This window comes from Dicentrarchus labrax, unplaced genomic scaffold, assembly GCF_905237075.1.
Source record: "Dicentrarchus labrax unplaced genomic scaffold, dlabrax2021, whole genome shotgun sequence".
NCBI classification, from domain to species: Eukaryota; Metazoa; Chordata; class Actinopteri; family Moronidae; genus Dicentrarchus; species Dicentrarchus labrax.
Genome location: NW_026136723.1, coordinates 23131890 through 23155806, shown reverse-complemented (window position 1 = coordinate 23155806; position 23917 = coordinate 23131890). Strand labels below are relative to the sequence as shown.

General features: G+C 40.4%; 1 protein-coding gene across 8 annotated transcripts; it reads left to right on the top strand.

Annotated features, from left to right (window-relative positions):
• Window positions 1-529: 529 nt before the first annotated feature.
• Window positions 530-23836, top strand: LOC127357525 (zinc finger MYM-type protein 4). 8 transcript variants are annotated; one of them, XM_051389759.1, is made up of 29 exons: window positions 530-727; window positions 1847-1982; window positions 2272-2385; window positions 6782-7415; window positions 8699-8863; window positions 9794-9870; window positions 10108-10260; window positions 10869-11104; window positions 11512-11710; window positions 12525-12728; window positions 13808-13958; window positions 14056-14171; window positions 14582-14761; window positions 15003-15153; window positions 15332-15504; window positions 15610-15754; window positions 15862-15957; window positions 16070-16107; window positions 16576-16711; window positions 17188-17300; window positions 17497-17722; window positions 18325-18546; window positions 18757-18866; window positions 19030-19201; window positions 19743-19894; window positions 20752-20866; window positions 20971-21219; window positions 21758-21878; window positions 22103-23836. In XM_051389759.1, the coding sequence occupies exons 1-29, from the start codon at window positions 663-665 to the stop codon at window positions 22344-22346; spliced, it is 4893 nt and encodes a 1630-aa protein (XP_051245719.1). In that variant the 5' UTR covers window positions 530-662; the 3' UTR covers window positions 22347-23836. The 8 variants fall into 8 exon arrangements, with proteins under 8 accessions (XP_051245719.1, XP_051245718.1, XP_051245722.1 ...); XM_051389758.1 differs by having other exon boundaries at window positions 531-727; window positions 15859-15957; XM_051389760.1 differs by lacking the exon at window positions 530-727 and adding an exon at window positions 734-870 and having other exon boundaries at window positions 15859-15957.
• The last annotated feature ends 81 nt before the right edge of the window (window positions 23837-23917 follow it).

Here is a 23917-nt window from a genome sequence, read left to right as displayed (position 1 = left end):
AATTAATTAATTAATTAATTAATTTATCTATTTATTTATTTAAAAACAACAAGAATAATAGAGAACATTAAGTATTTATTTATTTATTTATTTATTTATTTATTTATTAAAAAAAAAAAAAAAAAAAAAAATATTAAGTATTTATAATTAATTTATTAATTTATTAATTTATCTATTTATTTATTTAAAAACCCCACAGAAAAAAAATAAGTTTATTTATTTATTTATTTATTTATCATCATTATTATTTATTTAAAAACAACAAGAATAATAGAGAATATTAAGTATTAATTTATCTATTTATTTATTTAAAAACAACAAGAATAATAGAGAATATTAAGTATTTATTTATTTATTTATTTATTTATTTATTTATCTATTTATTTATTTAAAAACAACAAGAATAATAGAGAATATTAAGTATTTATTTATTTATTTATTCCCCCTGCAGTCCGGCAGGTGGCGGTAAAGCAACAACAAGCTAAGTTGAAATAAAACCCGACGAAGAAGAAGCAGAACCCCGAGTCGCGCACTTCCGGGTCCGTCCCTTTTATGTTTTCGTCTCAAAACTTTGGCGCTCTCTCTCTCTCTCTCTCTCTCTCTCTCTCTCTCCCCCTCTCTCTCTCTCTCTCATCATGGAAGTAAACTGTTATTAGTCTAAGATGTCCTGCTCGGCCTTCGGTTGCACCAACAGATCCACGAAGGGCTCCGGGATTCATTTCTTCCGGCGAGTAAACATATTCTGTGTCCGGAGCGAATAAAATCTGTCTGCGGGTTTTAAAGCGGGTTTGTGTTCGTGTTAGCCACAACGAGCGACCCGCATCAGAGGGGTTGAGGGTTCACCTTGCTCACCTGTCGTAGATGTGGAAGGTAAACCCCGAGCTGTGTGAGTGGTTAAAGGTTATAGCTGCTGTGAGGTTGTAATGTCGGCGAGCACCAGGTAACATAAAGTCCTCAGTGTGGCTACAGCAGCGACTTTCTACCTTATTTATGGAGGAGAATAAATAATAAACAGCCTTTTTTTTTTATTACCAATGTGTGTTTATTGTTAATTTATTTGTGTATGCATCATTTTGTGTCCTTTGTGACTGAATATCTGCTGTAATGTATATTTTAATGTGTTTGTAAGTGAGCTGTGATAAAAGGTAAAGCAGCATCTTAGTGAGTGTCTAAGAAAACATATTCTTTTTGAGGCAAAAATTCACATTATCATGATTTTAATAATATAAAATTATAATACGGTGATTCACAAATAATCCTGAATCTCAATATGTGACCGACATGATGTCTCCTGTGCTGTTATATTATTATATTATGTCTTATTGATTGCTTATTAACTGATAATTCTTGCATCATTTAATAATGTGCTTTTTTTTTTAAAAAACCTGTAGATGAACTGTTTGATTAAATCTGGCACATTAACTTGAAGGACTGAAGTGCTCATGTTAATTAATGTGCATTGTTCCTTCTTAAAGAAATAAATGAACTTAAACAATTCTCCTTTACCTTGGTGCCAACTTTGTTAATTACGTTTATTATAGTTCACTAAAACTTTTGACATTTACAATTTTAGTTGACTGGTTTAAAAACAGCAAACAGACTTAGAGTATATTTAGTTTTACACTTTAAACAGGCGTGTGGTGCATATGTTCATTGAGTCTGGGACGTCTACGTGACTGTGGGTCAGTTGTCTTCAGTGTGTTTTTATTGTATTCTGAAGTTCTGTAATCTTTCCCCTGATGTTTCTACCACAACAAAAACTAAACTGAAACGAGGAATCCCGCTCAGGAAACTGATTCTCGACATTAAACTGAATTGAAACACTTTTTTTTTTTGGTCCAAACAGATTTCCTTTAAGTGATCACGACCGGTTGATGCGATGGTGGATCAACATGAAGAGGATCAACTGGTCCCCAACGACCACGTCACGTCTGTGCAGTGTGCACTTTGAGGAGGATCAGTTCTCCATAGACAACAGGACGGTACTCAGATTTCTTACGCACTAATTACACAGTCTGAATGTGCTGATGGTGGCTGCTGTACAGAACTTCACTATGTAGAAATCATCTGTCTTATAGGATGTCTGTAGATCAACAGTTGCCACAATGTGGTTCACATGTCACCAAATATGTGGTTTCCTCTTTAGTTTGTATGTTATTATTATATTTAATGATTTTGGATTGAGTGTTTGAGGATAACCTCCCTCTTGTGACCTACGTTGAACAGTTATAGCCGTACGTAACGACGGACGCTTTCTGTGTCGATCAATAGGGCCGGAAGAGGCTGAAGGACACCGCTGTGCCTACCATTTTCAACTTTTCACCACATTTGTTGAAAAACAAAAAACCTGGCAGAGGCAGGCGAACCAAGCTGGTTAGTATGGAGGTAAGTGACAGTTTGGTTTCTACTTCTGTCCCATCATGTTCTTCACCCATCTATGTTGCTCAGCCTGGACCTGTTGCACATTTGTGTTGGTTAATGAGTCTGTTACCGACACTCACAATGGAGATAGTGGTTGCATTCCTTCTGTTGATCATAACAATGCCACTGTGAGAGAGAGAGAGAGAGATCAATGTTGATCACAGCGTTCTTCATGACGACGTAGTTATGATCGATGTCCACGCTGATGTTGATGAGGTCGTCTCTGATGACGACGAGCGAACACTCAGAAACAGCTTCGCCAGATCATCTTGAGATTTGTGTCGAGAGCAGCGAGAGATCTTACTTCCCGACAAGTCACAGATACAGCTTCTAGGAGGATTTCACCACCAGTGACAAAGCAGCAAGGAGTCGAGTGTGGGCAGCGGTAGAAAAGGAAAGAAAGGAGGGCGAGAGTGTCTCCTTCAGTGGTGTCAGGGCGTTTATTGATAGAGAACAAGGGATGGAAGTTAAAGCTAAACAAAGACAACTAATAAGACCTCAGTATTGTTTACATTGAGGTTGATGAGTGTGAAGAAACGTCATCATGGTTACGATCAGGTTTGATGGTGAAGCTTAGATTTTGTTCCGTCTGATCAAAAACTGTTGAAACCTCAGAAGTTACAGTTAGTTCGATATTTGTGAGAATCCTATAGAAGAAGGTTGAGCCATTTTCGTTCCTCCTCTTTCTCTCACGTCTCTTTCTGTCTTTTCTATAAACGTCAGCGGTATACGAGACCAACTTTACGCTGCAGTGTGTAACACTTAGGAGGATCTATTGGCAGAAATTGAATATAATATTAATAGGTGTGTCTTCATTAGTGTTCACCTGAAAGTAAGATTCTACAGAAGGAATAAACTGAACACTGGCTCTAGATTGTTTTTTGCAGTTTAGATACGGAAACAATAGTTCATATGTTTTATGACCGTGATCATTTAAAATGATTTTGGACAGATGTGCAGAATGTAATAAATAGAGAAATGGGTTCTGATGTGATATTTTCTGTTCAGTGGGTTAAATAGTTATCAATAATTCAGCTTCTCATCATTCTTGGTAAATTTCACTGGCTCCAAACGCTGCACTCATTGGTTTCAAGCTGTATGGCACTTTAGTTGAAAATGTGAAGAACAAAAAAATCTACAAAGGCTTTCAATATTTTTCTATAAAGTACCTTTTATTATGAACACTGAACTCACAATAAATGAACTTTGGACTCCTCTGGCTCCTTACAGTTTTTGAATGACTGTTATTATACCTCACCACAGCAAATCTGTGTGTGCACTGATCACAGCTCCATCGATTCTGAGTTTCCCAGAACACTCAAACATAAAGCGGTGAAGGTCGAGAAAGATCAGGTTGGAGGCTTGAAGATAGTTGAGTCTCATTCCAAAGGGTCCCAAAGCTTCTGTATTTTATTCTATTTACTTTTTATTAACATACAGAAACTCGTGGAGAATACATACTTAAAATACAACCTGATGATTTACATCTGATTTACAGACAGTAATTAAATCTTCAGGCATAAAATAAAAAAACAAAACAAACTCATGATTAGCAAGAAATTAAAAAACAAAATCAAAACAGGAAAAAAAAAAAAAACGGGAAATATCCCCACAAATGTTCTGTTTTTGCTGGAATACATTTTTTTTAAGAGATAGAAGAAAAATAATTTATTTAATAAGTAATTTAAAAAAAACATACAAAGGAAGGTTTGTTGTTTCTTCATTTAAAACAGTGAATATGATATTTACCCGTAAGAATGATCATATTGATCTTGATATTGAGATATATGACAACGTCTGTTTGATACCCCGGGAATGGGACTCCGCAATCTTTAATACAGTTTAGTCCAAATGAATCTGTCTCATGTCAGGATAAAATAAAAAGTTGAGCAAATATAACCAAAGATCAATTATTTTTATAAAAAATACCTGCAGCAGCTTCAAGTTAAAAACTGCCTGGGAACTTCGGCAGATTTTTACCCGAGTCTTGATCACTAGAGATCACCGAGTACTGTCGATGGGAAAAACAACGACCAGAATTGGTTCTGGCAAACTGGAGATCCTGCAGCTAATGGCCAGAGCTCCCAGTTAGTTATAATACAGTTCTTGGGGGCATATTCCTAAAGAGTGCCTTTTGCTCCTCTTAACAGACACAACATGCATTAAAATGTCTGCACAACAACATGCTGCACAACAACATGCCTTTTCAACTCATACGTTGTGCAGAAACCGTACAAAACAGTGCTGTCGCCTACCTGTTTTTCCACCGCTCGCTTCACCGAAAGCCCAGAATAAATCGACTTCAGCGCTGAAGGGATTTCACTTGTTGGAGGGAAACCCAGAAGAAGAAGAGATTGTTGATCGGAGGTGTTCACAAGTGAAGAAGCTTGGAGTAAGAATAACGTGTTGGAGAAGAAGTGGTTCGCGTTTGTGCCTTTCCAAGTGGTGGCAACAGAATGAGAAGGTACAAAGTGCCTACACGTTCATCGTCTACCTTTCCATGACCATGAGATACTGCAGTTGTGGCTGGTTGTTCTTCAGCTGGATGTGCAAACATACAAGTACTATGATGAACATTTTGAGGAGGATGACTACAGAGACACAACACAGCGCGGCCGGCTGAAGAGAAATGCCATTCTGAGGATGAAGACTGCTGCAACCACTGTGGAGATAACGTTATATTCATAACTTCATTCAGCTTCGTTTTGGCGGACACGGCTTCAGAAGGGATGTGCAGCAACACATTTGTGAGGGGGAAATAAACTTTTTTCCGTCGTGAAGGAATTATCTCCACGATCGATTTATTCTGGGCTTTCGGTGAAGCGAGCGGTGGAAAAACAGGTAGGCGACAGCACTGTTTTGTACGGTTTCTGCACAACGTATGAGTTGAAAAGGCATGTTGTTGTGCAGCATGTTGTTGTGCAGCACGTTGTTGTGCAGCACATTTTAGTTGCATGTTGTGTCTGTTAAGAGGAGCAAAAGGCAGTCTTTAGGAATATGCCCCCAAGAAGTGTATTATAACTAACTGGGAGCTCTGGCCATTAGCTGCAGGATCTGGTTGTTGTTTTTCCCATCGACAGCACTCGGTGATCTCTAGTGATCAAGACTCGGGTAAAAATCTGCCGAAGTTCCCCTTTAAGCCTCCTGGGTGCAGTACACAGGTTACACCGCTGGGGGCGGTAGAGAGCTCACTGGAGTTTAAAAGCTGCAAAAAAAAAAAAAAAAGTGAACTACCAAAGAAGAACACGGTCCGCTACAAGCTAGACTGGATGCAAAGAAACACAGAAAGAAACCGTATTAAAAACAAAAAGTAGTTTACGGTCATAGATTTCAAAAGTCCCCTTTTTATTGACCAGACCTTCGCATTTAGGAGCTAAAACATGGCGGCTACGGAAACTGGCGATGGACAACAGTGTCCGACCACCAATCAAGTTGGCGCGGTAATTTTCTGCACGTTGTTTTCGGCTGCAGCGTTAGTTAGCGCCTGCGCAGTGCGGGTTCGTTATCCAGGACCAAAACCTTCTGTTTTTTCGTGTGACGCGATGAAAGTGGAGCTAACCGCGGCGAGCTAACAACACACACACACACACACACACACACACACACACACACACACACACACACACACACACACACACAAGAGAGAGAGGGGCGTTAGCTCCAGTGAGCGGTGAGCTGGTTGTCCTGTCTGCAGGTCGCTGCTGCAGCTGCTGGTGTTTACATTGTGTTGCTCGGCTTTGACAGCAACACACTAACTTGTGTGAGAGTGCAAAATAACGTAATGTTAGTTTGTACTTTTAAAACCATCAGTGTTTTATTGTAATGAGGTAATAAGGTATATATTTTCTGTAAACCTGCTTTAGGTGACTGTGTGGCTGCACTGGCTGTTGTTATTCACTGTGTAGAGGTGTTGTATTCAGTGGGAGTGAGTTAAAGTTGACTGTCAGTGAGACACAGAGTTTAAAGTTGGAGATCTGAGCCGCTGCAGCTGACTGGGACTTGTGTTTTTACATGAAGGCAAACTGGTTGAGTGTGTTTTGGTTAAAGGGCAAAAAGTGGAACTGAATGGGATTTTATTGGCACACACACACACACACACAGTGAATCGCTTTTATACTAATTGATATTGGGGAACAAAGGCCATAATAAACATCGTCTTCCCGATCAACTTTTGACTAATCGCTGACCTACCTGCCTAAGACCGGAGAAAACAGTTAAATGACGCTATCTGCCTATTTTAATTGAAGTTTAGTGGCTCTTTTTTTAAAGTAGAGAAAAACCGCAATATGCTACATTTTACCTTTTCTTTTCACAAGCAGAAGATACATTTTACATGTTAATTGTTTATTGTCTGTCACAGGTAACGGACGAAGAGCACATGGAAGCTATTTCACAGCCAGGAGCGTCAGTGGATGTTGGAGACTCAGAGCTTGTTCACGGAGCTTCTTCTAGAGACTTTGTTGCTGCTGAAACAGAAATGGAAAGTAAAGAAACTGAGGCCATTGTGGGCCCTTCTTTTGTATCTCCTCTAAATCCATCCCCTTCACAGTCGTCTTTCTCTCCAGGAGAGACAGTCAGCAGAGTTCTGGTTCAAGGTGGTGAGCCAGATAGCACCTCAGAGTCTCAAACAGAGGGTCCCGAGGTGAAAACTGAGGAAGACTTTGAGTTAGATGAAGAAAATGTGCCAGTAATGGACAACAGCTTAGAGGAAAGCTCTGCAGGACCTGATATCAGTGGGGACATAAATAAGGACAAGACATCTGACAGGAAAAAGGCGATAAACACAGGCGAACAGACGGACACAGACATCGCCACGCAGCGGGAGGACGAGTCTCTGGCCTGTAAATTGAGGTTTTCTACTGGGAACGACCTCGATGAGATGATGGACATTGGTACGATGGATCAGGTGGAACAGGAGGCTCTGATGAAAGAGGAGGAAGAGAATAGTTCGATGGATGTGGATAGCAGCCGTTCACCTGCCATTTCAAATACAGGTAAAGTAAGCAGACGTTTTATATAAGTTTTATATAATTATTAATATATTTTCTGTTAATAAATGATGCAGAGAAACATTTTCAACCAGGGAGAATATGTTGACACAAAGCAAAAGTCATGTTCTTGTAGGAAAAGATGCTTTGACGTGTAATTTAATAGCCTTTATTTCACATTCATGCAGCTGTAAAAGGGAACTTGGAGTAAAACGTAGTTGATAGTAGTGAACAGTTTCAAAGCAAGGCTGTATATCACAATTGTTTACAGAGCTACTTATTTAAGGAATCATAAATTAGTCCTGGAAAATAAAACACTAGCGATATGTATCGTCAGTAGACACTTCATCAGCTACTCAGCAACAACACAGTGACAATACATTTGCATTCAAATTATTACCTGTGTGTCTTGATAAACAAAGTGGTTTCTTCTTTAAAGATTATCAGTAATTATAGATATTGACTTATATTAAAAAATCTTATTGTGATTCATTTCTCAGCCACGTCGTTCGGCTCTATTGTGCATTTTTCTGTTAAAGTAAAGGCTCTTTATTTTCTTTCTTCTCTACGTTGTCGGGGAAAAATCATCATCATCTGACATGTGGAGAATCTGAACAACTTAAAACTGGTTTATTCAATGTTTAACTATAATTTAATCTTCTCTTTGCATGAGAAATGATAGTTTATAATTGTATTATGTTGCTCTTAGGAAGTGGAACAAAACATTTATTTAATTTCTCATCGTGTGTTCAGTGTGCTGCTGTACTGACTTTGTACTTTAACTCTCTCTCGATTCAGACTCTGTGTTGTGATTTTTAAGGAATAGTGTCACAGGCGTTCATTCAGACAGAAACACATACATTTGCCATCATATTTACCAAACACGGTGGATGTCTTTAGAATTTAAAACATTTTTAGCTCATTGGTTATGCAGCACAGTGTTACAGCAGTTATTTGTGCATTTAATAGTTCAATAAACATATATGTAATTGATTCATGCTTATACAAACTTAGAGCACCGTCTGTAACTGATAAATGATAAGAAGCTTTCTGTAATACAGCCTGTAAGTTTGTAACCTATTGACCTCTCTCTGGGAAACTCTTCGTTCTGCCAAGTTCACAGATTTGGGATCTTGTTCAAAGACAGTTCAGCAGGGCAGAAACTCTCTGACATGGTGACTTGAATTCTTTCAGTTAAGACATTTTCTGCACTTAGAAGCTACTCTGCTGCTTCAGAAGCACTGCTCCATAGCATCCCACTAATTTCTGTATTTAAAATTTCCCTGCAGCCTCAGTGGCAGAAGACAGTAACTCCATTAAGGAGGAAACTGATGATGTCAAACCCACTGTATTACCACCACCCTCAGAGGAGGACCAAGTGGAGGACGTGAAAGTGGCTTTAGACTCAATGCGGTCCAGCTCGTCTCCATCCTCTGAAGCCACGGCCAGTACAGGCGAGTAACCTCAGAGCAGTGGTGCCTGGAGTGTTTTTCTAGAAGCAAAAATAAAGTGTTTTACATTAAACACCAGTGTCTGTGATAAGGATATACGCACTGTAATTATATATCGTGTATTATCCAATCCAGGACACTAGAAATCAGGGCCGGCGATTATAAGCTTGATACTTAAGGCTGATTTATATTTGTACGTCTGCTCCACATCCAGCCTACGCTAAGAGCATTTATACCTGTGTGCCGATGTGTCCTCATTGCTCTGCAAACAGCACCGTCAACACATTAGTTGGTGGTGAGGTTTGTATGCCACTGAGTTGAGTTTGAACCGCAACTGAAACTCTTCCTCGTCTCTCTCCAATATCTATCTTTTGTTTTCCCTGTTTTGTTATTTTCTCTGCACTGCCAGTGAAAGACACAAAGACAAGAGCACGTCATGTAACGAGGCAGCGTTAGCCTGTGTGTGTGTGTGTGTGTGTGTGTGTGTGTGTGTGTGTGTGTGTGTGTGTGTGTGTGTGTGTGTGTGTGTGTGTTTGAAGAGGGGTTCTCAAAAAGCATTGTTAACTCATCTGGGATTTGCATGAGTCGCCTCCCATTCTCTGGCAGTGCACACACACCAAGTGAACCAATCACACTTGTCGCGGCCTGCACGACGCCACGTGTAGTTATGTGGGGAGGTGGATGTCGGCCGTACCTACGTCGTCAATTGAAATTGAATTGAATTCGTATAAATCAGACTTATCTCACATCCCCCAATATAAATTATATTTAGATTCCTAATTATTGGCTGTCCGATCACAGACCATGTGATTTCATCTGGTTATCTGTATGTCACTTGCAATGAGTGATTATTTTCTGCATGTATTTCTACCTTACTTTGCACTTTTACTCAGAGTTAACCTTGATTAACGCTTGTTGCTCATGTTCCTGTAGGAAGGGACAGCTCATCTCCAGCGACCATAATGAACGGGATGAAAGTAGTTCAGCTATCAGTGCCGAAATTAAACACCGTAAGTATAAGTAAGGAAATCTGTTTCAGTGTGTAAATTAGGTGTAGCTTCACTGCTGTGCTGTGTCTGATTTCAGCTTGTACAGTTCCAGCTTTAATGGGCTTTAGAGTTGTCATGATTTGGATTTTACATCAGCCTTATTAGTGAGCAGGAAGCTGTTGGTTGGGGTGTTAACATAGAAGTCAAAATCTGCCTCAAAATCAGCATCCGTGCAACGATTTTATTTTTCCGTTGTAGGAAAGGTTACGTGCTCCCACTCCGCCAATCAAGTCGTCCCCTTCTCCACCCTTGGTCAAGGTGAAGGATGAGCCTGAGGACGACGAATATGAACAAGCCCAAATATCCTCTACGTCCACAGCGAATGTGAAGGATGAGCCCAACACTGCAAAGGTGGGACACACACATTGTCATGCCTCTATGTTAATCCGATGGCAGTTTGATATCTTGGTCAACGTTACGTCAAATCAAATAAATTTTTTTTTTTAAACCGTGAAAGAGACAATTTTAGGTTTAAGAGATTCTTCTCATGAGTCTGTAAAAACGTCGCCTTGTGGTGCGACTAGGGGAGAATAAATGATAATAATTCACAGTTAATTGGGCTCCACTGTCAGTACACACTACACAGCTTGTCCCGACTGTAGTGCTCCTCAAAAAAACCAATGTCTGACTATTGAAGAGTTACAGCAGTTGTTTTAGCTATGAACTGGTACGGTGATTTATGAATTATTCATATCACATTGGGAAATTAAAACTGGTATTCATCTGGTATATTGCCTAGCACAATCTGTAGTGAACACATCCTTCAATACAGGAATATTTTCCCTGTTTGGGAATCTATTCAGGCCTTGAATTTTATGTTAACTTAGTGAACAGTACTCACTTAATTCAAGGAGTACATATGCTCTACCTGAATGAAACAAATATTGCTGTACACCAGACCTTCAGTCAGGAGCTTATAGATCCAACTGACCTCATCCTCTCTGTTCTGTTATCAACAGGAGGACTTGAGGATCGGATCCGTCTTCTCCGTGACCCCAGCTGCTGAAACACAAACGCTGCCTGTCGTCAACCCCTCGTCGCTGCACATGTACTGTTCCAACTGCAAGAAGAGCCTGATGAAAGGACAGACAGCTTTCCAGAGGAAGGGCTCCCCGGCACTCTTCTGCTCCACCGACTGCCTCACCACGTCCCTCCCTGTCAGAGGAGTCACTAAGATCTGTCACAACTGCCAAAAGTGAGTCAGCAGGGAACAGCGTAATCTCTCCATACGTATGAGTATTTAAAATGTGTGTGAGAACAGGCAGATTCATTGACTGTATATCTGCAGATAAACTAAACTGCGTCAAAGGTCGTGACCCAAATTCAATTAAATTCAATTCAATTTTATTTGTATAGCGCCAATTCATAACAGAAGTTATCTCAGGACACTTTTCAAATAGAGCAGGTCTAGACCGAACTCTTTAAAACATTATTTACAGAGACCCAACAGTACCATCATGAGCAAGCACTAGGCGACAAGGGCAAGGAAAAACTGCCTGTTAAAAGGCAGAAACCTAGGACAGATCCTTCGGCTCTAGGTGGGTGGTCGTCTGCCTCGAATGAATGATTTCGTATTAATTTTACCTCTTCTCTTTCTCTCAGGTTGATATTACGGCCGCAGGACGTCATTCTGACTCCAGATGCTAAAGGAACCATGAAGGAATTCTGCAGCCAGAACTGCCTGACCTCCTTCAACTACAAGAAAAACGCCACCAACTACATGAAACCCACCTCCACCAAAAAAACACTACAACCGATCGCACCACAGTCACTCTGCAGCATGTGCACCAGATACTGCGTCGTAAGTCAAACACAGGGGTTGCAACTAATGAGCATTTTCCATCGATTCATCTAACACTTATTTTCTTGATTAATCAACTAATTGTTTGATCCATAAAATGGTGAAAATGTTGCTCCCAAAGCCCAAGGTGACGTCCTTAAATGTCTTGTTTGGTCTGCAAACAAAAGATGTTCGGTTTGTTGTTATAGAGGATTAAAGAAACCAGAAAATATTCACTGATTGTCTTTAAAATGTCAGAAAATAGTGAAATCCTCATTTAAAATGAATGAGTTTAAGGTGTTTCTTACCTCTCTCTTTTGTCTGACCAGCAGTCCAAAACCATCATATAAAACATTGAAGAGAAGCTGGACTGGGGAATGTTTGGCATTATTTTTGCCTAAAGAATAAATGTAAACGGTTAATCAGTCATCAAAATAGTTGGAAAACAGTTATATCTGTTAATCGACTAATAGATTAACTGACTAATTGGTTCAGAGATAAAATGATACAAAAACATCTACATTATTATATCCTATCCTTCCCATAAGTGTATCCACACAATGATAATGATAAACAATGTTATAAACAGTGTGCCACTTATAGGCAGTAAGTAAAATAAAGTCTACATGTTCAACTTTATTAATTAAAAATAATTTGCATCAGAATTTCATTTTCCTGTACTGAGGGAAACCAGCTGCTTAAGGCAAAGAGTTTTTCTTGTAATCATCCTGTTGTACTAATTATGTCACACACGACCTTTTACCTGTAAACTGTTCTTTTGTGAGTAAAAGGATTCATCTATGAAATAACTTTTTTTTTGCCGTCCCTCTTGCAGAGCAAACACGAGGTGATCCTGAGTGGTGCAGTCCACAAGATCTGCAGTGACGCCTGCTTTAACCGTTTCCGTACAGTAAACAACCTGTCCATGGCCGGCTGTGCAAACTGCAGCTCTTACTGCCTCAACAAACCGCTCATGCTGAAGATGGACGGCAGCAACAAAACTCTGTGCAATGCAGAGTGTCTGGCCAAGTACAAAGAGGTATGAAAATTCAAAAGTTTACAAAAAAGACTTTGTTTGGGTCACTCTGGTGTCACCTCGCATATTCAGTGATAGTGGAAATCTGTCCCTGCTCCTACAAAGACTGTCAGCTAAAACTGTAAAAGGTAAAAGGGAGATATTTTTTGTGATGTGCCTCAAACTGACTCTGTACAGCTAAATCTCTGCAGTTTTATGTGTTATAAACTGTTGCTTTCTTACATTTCACAATAGAATTGCACAAAGTAAATTTAGCCTATCTCTCTTTCTGTTGAGGATGTGGTCGCCTTGTTTGAATAAACTTCATTGTAAACAGATAAACAACCCACCAGGGGTTCTGTTCTTAAGTGTAAGCACCAACGTCGTGGCCGCTTGATTCATCCGTTCAATGTGAGCATAAAAGTTGAAGGTTCTGGGTGTGCAGGAAACCCGGACATGTAATCTGCGTTAACAGAACGGAAACTATTTTTAACAAGCTATTTTATTGATACCTATAATATTATTGATTCTGCTTATAGGTCTGATTCTTTATAGATCACTTACTATCTGTTTCATCCTCAGTAATGATTGTGAAGCAGTGGCATTCGTGTGTAGAGTGTTGAATACACATTATATAGACATTCCTGAAATTTAAGACCATGTTGTGTTGAAAAATGTTTTAGCATGCTGGCTGTAAACTATTAAATTAATTGGCAACTATTTTGTTAATCAATAAAATGTTTAAATTACTTATTTGTTAAGAAGAAAATAAGAAGAGAAACACATTTTATGTACCAAACAACAAATCGATAAATCAAGAAAACAATGAAATGAAATGAAGCCACGTTTCGGACCGTTTCTTCCTCCCCGCCGCGACTCCTCCTTGTTTAAAAGTTTCTAGCAGCGTAGACGCATGAGTTTGACGTCACTGTTTTATTTAAAGTCTGATTACGATTCACGCGAATGTCAGATAAACATACCGACATCGTTAAGAGGTATACATTCCCGATGGATCAAACAATTTGGAGCCGGTTCTCGAGTCCCATCCCGAGTGTCTGCCCAGCTAAAAATATTTTTTTCCTCTCTTCTAAATCTCATAATAGAAAACAAAGATAACCCAGCCTTGTGTGATGTGTCGCACTACCCGGTTGCTGGCAGATATGATTGACAACCAAAACAGTGACGACTCCGTGAACCTCTACTGTAGCAGCAGTTGTGTGATGGCATTCAAGGTCCAGACTGTCAGTGCATCAGGTACTGGACAACAAGCTTTAATGACTCATGTTTGACATTAAATACGACACTGTGGGACTTTTAAAAATAATTTAAACCTCTTCTTTTTTTTTCATAGGTGCTCGGATGAATTGTGATAGTTGTGGGAAAAACACAGTACCGGCCTACCACCTGGCCATGTCGGATACCTCCATCAGGAACTTCTGCACTCTACCTTGTGTCATGGCTTTTCAGGTAACGATGGACATGGCTGGTACTTAACACTGTGAGGTTAGCTGTCCCGATCATCACTGACAGTCAGCATCTGAGCAGCCAGAAGTCCCTCTGTCCCTCTTCAACCACCCTTCTCTTCTTCCATCACAGTTATCTTTGTGGTTGGTGGTCATTTTGAGACCAGACTTTACCATGTTGTCTGTGTTGCTGAAATAAAGTTATTTAACAGACAAAATAAGAGTCGACGCCAAATCTTCTGACTCAAATTGTCGACTTTTAGAAGGGCAGCCGAAGCAAATACAGCTGAAATCAAAGTGGAATATTTGTTATCAAGTTGGGAAGAACATTTAGTTTTGTCTGTTTTGATTTCACACTCACCTGAACCGCAGTGGTTTCACTCAAGACTCTTCTATTGTGTTTTGGTTTCATAGGAGAAGTTCAAGAAGTCCCAGAAACAGGTGAATGTTTTTACCAAGTTACCCATCGGATCATCCCAAATCCAGACCTTCACTCCTGTCCAGCCTCAGCGAGATGTCCTCAAAGGACTGAAGCTGAACTGCTCTCAGTGTACCCGCAACATCACTTTTAAACCTGAACTCATCCAGATCAAGGTAACTTGTGTGTGTGGGAGTCGGTTCTGTCTAATGGAAATGACCTTTTAATGCATTGATCAGAGGGACTGATAACTATTTTAGACTGTACAGATATAAATCTTTATTTTAGTGGGCAGTATTTTTATGTTATATTGATACAACAGGAAAGTGTGTTACCACCCTAATACTGTCTGTACTATTAGTCTCTGCCTTAAATATTGGCAATCTTAACCTTGAGAGAACAAATTTCTGTGTGCAGGACAAGATGGTTTTCGTGTGTAGCACGGACTGTTCTCACGAGTTCAAGAAAGCCAACTATGTGACGTGCCTGTGCGAATACTGTAAGATTGAAAAGATCACAAGAGAAGCAAAGAGAATTGACAACAAAGACTGTTTCTTCTGCAGCGATGGTAAGGAGACAGTTTGTTATTATGTCTAATGTCAGAACCAGTGCAGGGTTTTGTAACTTGTATTTTGTTTTGTCATCCGAAAGATCTCCATCACAGACCAAACTGTATAATTATGTGCAAGTTTTGTATCTTGAAATCGTGCATACTAACCTAGAGCCTCTCCTCTCCCTCCCCCCAGGCTGTAAGCTCCTTTTTAGACACGACTTGACTAAAAACTGGGGAAAACACTGTCACTCCTGCGTCTACTGCCACTCGGTGTCTAAGAAGCTGGTGACGGCACAGTATGGAGGCTCGACTGAGGAGTTCTGCTCTGAGGAGTGCAGGTCCAAATACACCATGCTCTTCTGCCATGTAAGAGAGCCTCAATGCAGTTATTGAAATACTAAAACAATGGTGGTGATGATGATGATCTCTCTCTTTGCCTCAACTAAACGTTTACGTACTGTTTTCTCTCAGGTTGCAAAGTGTGACACCTGCGGCCGCAAAGGGAAACTGAAGCAGAGTCTTCCCATGCTGGGAGAGGTCAAACACTTCTGTGACCTGTCTTGTCTTCTACAGTTCTGCTCTAATAAAGTGGCCACGCAGGGCGAGGTCTTCAAAGGTGTGTTATTGTTGCCTATGTTGTGGTTTTAATCCTGACTTTTTAATTAAGTTGAGATGAAGATGACTCCCCTGTGTTTTCTGACATTTGATTTCTTTGATCAGCAGGTACATGCGAGGACACACCTGTCATCGCCAACGTCATCTCACTTGCAGGACCTCCAACAGGGAAATCCAGTGCTTCCGAAAGAGCTACCCAGCAAAGTACACAAAACACACACACACACACACACACACACAAGTATTTATGTGCTATATAACATGCTGTATGTTGTTCATTGTGAAGGTTTCATACTTACTGTCCTCATCTCCACAGGCACAGGCTCTATCTTTCAGTCAAAGAACTGTGGACATGTAAGTTGTCTTTTAATATGTTTTCTATACAGTGAAATTCAACAATTAAAGGAAGAACATAAATGAGAGGAGAAACATAACAAATGTACAGGTGTGCTCTATGATACAGTTTGTGTAGCACTTTTTTTATACCTACAAGGCAATTCAATGTGCTAAACATAAGACAAGAAGACCAAATGAAAAGACACATTAATGGGCTTTTAAAAATAAGCTTAAAACAGATGAAGCAGCAGAGTAAAAATTAAGATAATGTTGAAGCAAAATTAATTTGCAGAATGATGTGATGTGTATAAAAACACTGCGAGGCCCCAGTTTACCTTACATTGTTTGGAAAGAGGAAATGTTATGTGCTGCAGGTCAAGTTTGCATGAATTAAACATGTTTTTAGAGACATTTCATCTCACTCTTACTGTGCCTTACTTTGATTCTTGAGTAGTTACTTTACTGTACTGTATTTATTCCCTTCAGATCAGTATTCAGACAGATGCAGTGAAAGCTCATCCTCCAAAAATCCTCAAGAACAAGGCTCTACTCTGTAGACCGCTGGTGCAGAACAAAGGGGTCTCCTGTAAAACACAGACGGCTGATGTTGAAGCACAGACGGGTAAATGCAACACCCAGACACACAGCTTTTATGGTAACATCTCTGCTCTGTCAGTTGTCTGTTAGTCCGGAGGTACAGGACTTATAAACACACTATCACACAGATGTTGTTTCTGCTTTTTATATTTAATCTTTTGATTATCCTTTCTGTATTTTTTCCACTCATTAATGAATATACTCAGCCTTCCTTGAACTTTGAGGTCTTTTTATACATCTATATATACACACACATACATACATACATATATAAATAAATGATTTATTATTTACTGAACTATTATTTATTGTTTTTTTCCCTGGAAATATCAAGCACACATCATTTATTCTAGACTCCCACAACTATACGGGCCCTTTTGGACTGAATATGCTGACCCTATAAGTATCCTTGCTCATGTTGAAACATTTAATCTGTTGCACTTCCTCACTGGTTCTTTAACTTTGACATTGTTTTCCTTTTTATTTTGTTTCGTTCTATAGATGACTTCTTTCCTAAAATCATGATTGTGCCTGTCCCAGTGCCGGTGTACATTCCTGTACCCATGAACATGTACAGCCAGTGTACCCCCAAACCTGTGGGCGTGCCATTACCAGTAAGTCAAACACTGCAACCACTTCTGATTTAAAGTGTGTGATAGTTTCCTAAAGTGAAATCAGCTCAATGGTGGATCATCTCATTATCAGGAATTAAATATGTATTAGACAACATCTGGAGCAGTTATTGTTGAGCGTCTTCGTCCTCATTACAGACTCTCACAGGCTGTTATACTCTCCCTCTGTCTACCACAGCTGCCCGTACCCATGTTCCTTCCCGTGGCAATGGACAGCGCCGAACGCATCGTGGAAACCATCCAGGAGATAAAGGAAAAGATACCGTCTGACCCCTTCGAGGCAGAGCTCATCCTCATGGCTGAGATGATTGCAGAACAGGATGAGAAGAACAACAAAGAGGAGAGCCCAAAGGAGAAAGCGGTGGAGAAAGAGAGGGAGAGACAAGAAGCGCCTGTTCCAGATGGTAAGAGAAACAATTTACTGTTTAAGGAAACCGTGAAAAGAATTACGACGGCATAAAGATGAAGGTTAAATATATAAGAATTGACCTTTTTCACAGCAACCATTTTGACATGAAACAATAGGTTAAACACAGGTGTTACCATTGATACTAAATAAGATAGATGAGGTGATACTATTGTGCACGTTGGCTCACTGCTACACTAAGTAGGACAGAGTTAGTATCATTGATAACACCTGGGATTACCCTACTATTTCATGTCAAAATGAGTGAAAAAGGTCTAATAGGGGGGTTAATATATAGTGGGAGCTGGAGGACTCAAACAACAGAAAATGGCAATTTGTCAGTATTTATTCCTGGAAAAGAGAGTAAAGCGGTCGCACAGTCAGGCTGGGCGGAAGTATTCTGATGTTAAACTATGTGTTTCCGTCTTTAAAGAAGTGTTTAATGATTCCAGCCTCTCTGATTTGGTCTTCTACATTTTCCCACACATCGTAATCATTTTTAATAAGAAGAAGTCAAATAGCCTCTTTGGAGAAGTGTTTAAAAGAACCAAACATTCATTCTTGGTCACAACATCAGCTGACTACAGTATTATTTCACAGACCACGGCAGTAACTACAGTGATGACTTGGACACAGACGACTTGGCTAATTTCCTCAACAACTGGGAGGACGACGCAGGTCTCAGGTCTCCCAGTCGACCGTACTCCCACGAAAAGCTCAACCCAATTCTTGACATTCCCGAGGGCATGTCCAGTGTGCCTTACTCCGAGCCCCCACCTCCAGCACCGCCTCCCATGGACGTCGAAACAGACTTCACTGTTGGTGAGGAGATGCATGAATCAAGAAACTCACCAACATTCAGTGGTCATTTCAGCGTTATCTTCACCCTCACCTGTTTTTTAAGAGTGTAATTGGAGTTCTGCGCGTAAATCAGGAAAAAAATAAAATGGTTATAATGACGCCATCTGCCTCTGAAACACTGCTTTGGCTTTGGCGTGCCTGGTCTAATGTTTAATGTGGTGTCATTGCCAGAAACTCTGGAGAGGATGGCCCGGCTGAGAGACCAGACCCAGCGGTCCCCAAGCCCTCCGCCTGCTGCTCCACGACGGCGACAAGCTCACAGGAAAGCCCGAGAAAAAAAGGTAGCTACCTGGGAAACGAGAAAAAGATGCTGTTTGTGCATTTAAAATTAGATCAGATAACTTTGTGGTTAGGACACTGGGAATGTGAGGGGATTGTCTTTGGTGTCTTTATCTCAACCCAGTCGTATCCATGATCCTCTCTTTCTCTCTCCCACTGTCCAAGGGTCGTAAGTCACTGCGGTCTACTAAAGCTGAAGCGTCATCTCAAAAAGGCCTTTCAAAGGCCAAAGCTGTAGACTTCCCAAAGCTAAAGAGTCAATATGGAGTTGATGCCTGGAAGCGATGGATCCAGTGGAGGCAAACTCAACCCAACCTGGAGAAGCCACGCTTCGGTTGTAAGTTTGGATTTACAGTAAATACAAACAATTTTTTAGGAAAATGGATTCAGGGAAAATAAATCCACTGAGCCATAAAGGGATGAAAACACAAATCCTTTTATGGTTTGTGTGCGTTGAATGTTTGTAGTCACAAAAGGCCACATGTGAAAACCTCTGGCTGCATCTGATTGGACAAATGATTACTCCTCTGGGATTTCAAAATGGACCAATGTGGCGGTTCGTTTGGAAACTTTCTAATAGTTCACTAAAGTGTGTTTCTGAAAATAATATAATAAGAAATATACCATACAGTTGCTGAATCTGTCTTCATGTTAGATCAACAACGGCTAGTATAAACATTTTTGTGAGTTTCAAGAGGTGGCAAGTCACTCTGCTGAACACCCCTGATTTGTATAAAGTAGCCTAGACCACTACTATATTCATATCTGATGAGGAGCAGCCGACGAGATGCTCCCTGCCGCCTGAAAGTTATTGATTTTAGGTCATTTAACGATATTTTTAACCTTTTGATTATTGTGGACTTGTATCTTGTTTTCAGCGCGTCCCATGGAGTTGAAGGAGGATGTTCTCCGGTGCACCACTGCTGAGCTGAGTTATGGACTCTGTTGCTTCATCACTGAGGTGAAACGACCAAATGGAGAGCCGTACTCCCCCGACACCCTGTTCTACCTCTGCCTCGGCATTCAACAGGTAAGACGTTTTTCACACACATACACTTGACATATAACAGGTAGTAAATAGCTGGTAGGACCAACAGTGAAGTCGACTTTGTCAGCTTACTGTGGCTGTTCCACTCACCAAATAGTTCTGAATATATCCATATCTGGTTGATTAGATGCTCTATCGAAGCTCTGCTAACTAGCTGAAAAACAAATAGAATTTCCTGCAATGTCTTCACAATAAAAGTGTTTGTGAAGGAACATAGCAGAAAAGGTTTGCATTAGCAGTGCCACTACGCACTGTGGCTGGGGAGGTTGAGCGGGTCTATTAATCGCAGGTGGTTCGATCCTCCTGTCACTTTGTCAAAGTGTCCTCAAACAAGACACTGAACCTCCAAGGTGCTTCCATAGGCAGGCCAGTGTCTTGCATGGCAGCTCCACCATTGGTGTGTAAGTTTGTGTAAACTGATGACTGAGAGGTAAATTTGTGAACTGGCTAATATCTGAAAGTACAAACTGGAACACAGAAGTGAAACTGAACTTCAAACCCACAGAAATTCAGGAAGAATCTACAAAAGTGAAGCAAGCTGAACACCGAGCTTTCTCTCTAGTTTAGCTGCTGAGAGGATGACGGTTGTCGGTTGTGGTCGGCCCTGTTGTAATACAGGACCACAGCAGCACAGTGGAAACACGTCATCACAGGGCGCCTAAAGCAGAGAGAAACATACATGTCTGAACCATCCCCATTATACAGTCAGCCGTACCACTACACACATTTGATTGGATGCCTTGTGCTTCACGCAACTAAAAACTAAATATACAATAGTGAAATAAATGACCGCTGTTCTCCTTCTTCATTCTGACCTTTAACCATTTGCCTCTCTGTAGTACCTGTTTGAGAACGGCCGTGTGGAGAACATATTCATGGATCGGTTCTACAACAAGTTCTCCAATGAGTTCACTGTCATGCTGAGAGGTTTCAAACCTTCAGTCACAGCAAGTGGTGAGTCACACATGTTCTTGCAGTTTTATTTTGTCAATATGTCCGATTGTCTTCCTGTAACATCCACATTGGATCAGATCTATAACCGGTGCCTCTCTCTGCAGGTTATATCCATTCCCGTGTGGAGGAGGAGTTTCTGTGGGACTGTAAACAGTTGGGGGCGTACTCCCCCATCGTCCTCCTCAACACTCTGCTCTTCTTCTGCTGCAAGTACTTTGGCTTCACCACGGTGGAGCAGCACCGCCAGCTGTCCTTCGCCCACGTCATGCGCTGCACTAAAACCAACCAGGACAGCACCAAGACCACCTTCCTGCGGTTCTACCCCCCAATATCCATAAATGATGCAGAGTCAGGTACCAATAAAGCTGAGGGTCAAAAATTAAGTACTTTATTTGTTCCATATCAACTTGTAGGACATTAGAACACATCAACAGTCAACAACGATCACACAGTTTGTGCGTGAATTGTTTTTGAGGAAGTCGAGCAGTTTGAATGCAGAGATGTTTTACAAAAAATATAGATCTATGTCATATCTGTATAATCTGAACCATCACGTGTTACTAAATCTACCATTAACCACAAAATACAAAGTCCTGGTCCAAACAGACACAGATATAATGAGCCTGAACCTGATTAAAACTTGAATCTTTACCCTGATGTATGTATCTAATATGGATTTTGAGTAAATTCTTACCAGGGATATTTATTTCTTCACTGTTTACGAAACAGTGTAAGTAAGGTAGAAGTCACACATTCACATAACAGTATTTTATTATTCATTGTATCTTTAAACCAGCGGTTCTGTGTTAAACTGCTACAACAACAGTTAACTATGAAATGGATTGGCATTAGAAACGGTGTAAATGTGCACTGTGTCCTCCTCGGATCCAGAGGTTCCAGCGAAGAGGCGTAAGGAGGAGGAGAGTAAAGACGATATCCTGGAGATGATGGAGAACACAGACAACCCTCTCCGCTGTCCGGTCAGACTCTACGAGTTCTACCTCTCTAAGTGGTGAGTATAGCGTCACACTGAACTCCATCGATGTCTGGCTGTTTGAAATCAACTCACCAACTCTTGATGCATTCTGAAACAAGGTCCTAATGTTGTTTATATTTGTTTGTTCCATTTTTAATCTGTGGATTGTCTTGCTACAGCATTCACATACATACATTTTATTTATGTATTCGTCTCCTTAATCTGTCACTATTTTTACATTAACAACTCTTCCCATGCAGCTCGGAGTCAGTGAAGCAGCGCACCAACCTGTTCTACCTTCACCCCGAGCGCTGCTGCGTCCCCAACAGCCCGCTGTGGTTCTCCTCCACCCCTCTGGACGATAGCACCATGGAGGCCATGCTCACCCGCATCCTCATCGTCAGAGAGCTCCATCTCCAGGCGAAGAAAGAGGAAGGGACGGATGGGCAGACGCCCGACGACCCACCGTTTATACCTGAAGAGGAAAATGGAGATTCGGAGTGACGAAGAGCAAATGTAAATGTTGTAGATTAACTGAAATGTTCATTTAAACACGGCCCAGTAAACAAAAACGGAGATAATGCACCCGTACATACACAACTACAATGTGATGAACTACAAAAGAACGTCGTACTTCCTGAACCACATCATGAGCTGAATTATTGGAAGATCTTCAGATGCACAGTGTTTGTGTGGGTGGAACCTGCGAGCTGAGATTGTAAGACCGTTCACTAATGTTCAGCCGGAGACATTGCTGTACTTTTGTGTTTTTTGTCTGCTGAATGGTTGCTTGGCTACGTTGTTCCTTCCACGTGTCATGGTTCCTTAAACTCCTGTGGAAATTTGGGGTTTTTTCGTCCTTTGTTTGAAAGAGCTGCAGTGATTTCTGTTGGTGGTTTCTGTGATGTAGATGTAAATTGACAACCGTCAAGTCTCAAACCTGCAGTTTGATTGTCAACAACACTTCAATGCTCTGATTTGGTGTCAGTCTGTCAGTGAAAGAGCTCATTTTCAGTCACAATATTCTTGCAGATTTTATACCTTTTAGGATTGTTGGAAAGTCGTGTAGGAAATACATTTAATTCCTGGAATTATTGGATTATTATTTGATTTGATTGTACCAGAGTGTCCTATGACTGAAGGTTTCTCCAACTTGCCGTAGTAAAATGTCGACAATCAGTGTACAAAAAAAAAACCTCAACACAAATCAGATAATCATATTTTAGAGAGATCAATGTGATTGAGAGACGACAGAGTGACTCTAAGGACCACAGTGTAGGATTCAGTGGCGAAGAGTTGCTGCTGCGAGCATTTAGGAGAAACTACGGTGGCTGCAAAAGGCCCGTTTAAGAGCAAGTGTTTGGTTTGTCCATTCTGGGCTACTGTATAAACATGGTGGCTTCTGTGGAAGAGGACCTGCTCCATCTGAAGGTAAATATGGATCAGTAACAGAAACACAAGTCTTATAATCAGGTGATTAAACATTAATGAAAACATAATTATGAATATTATATTCCACGTCTGCTGATGGATCATCCTCAATGTTACACACTGGACCTTTTTAAATGAAAGAATCAATCAGTTTAATGTATTATCTTTTGGCTCATCAATAGAAATAGACACATTTTGATCAACAGAGTCGAAGTAATACTGAGATTAAATACACTGCAGACAATAATGTCTTTGAACGTAGCTTATATCGCCGACAAGAACAAAAATGTTTCCCTGTTTTTGTTGACTGAACACTGAAATGAGCAAATTTGTTGATTTAAACTAAATTTTGGACGTCATCTACAGTATCCTCTGAGACGTTGAGTTTTTGCATAACTACGACCCTGGTAAAAAGAATAAAAATAAATACTATTCCTTCATGTATATCTTGGTTATATTAACCCCCCCCCCCACACACACACACAGTCTTTAGAGGATGGCTGCCAAGGTTCTCAGTATTTTCTATTGTATGTCCTTTTTGAATAAAAAAACATTTAAAAACACATTGTTGTCCTTATTAAAAGTCCACTGTTGTGCGTTATGAGTAATAAAGTATTTATGTTGCATTAATATGTGTTCAGTTT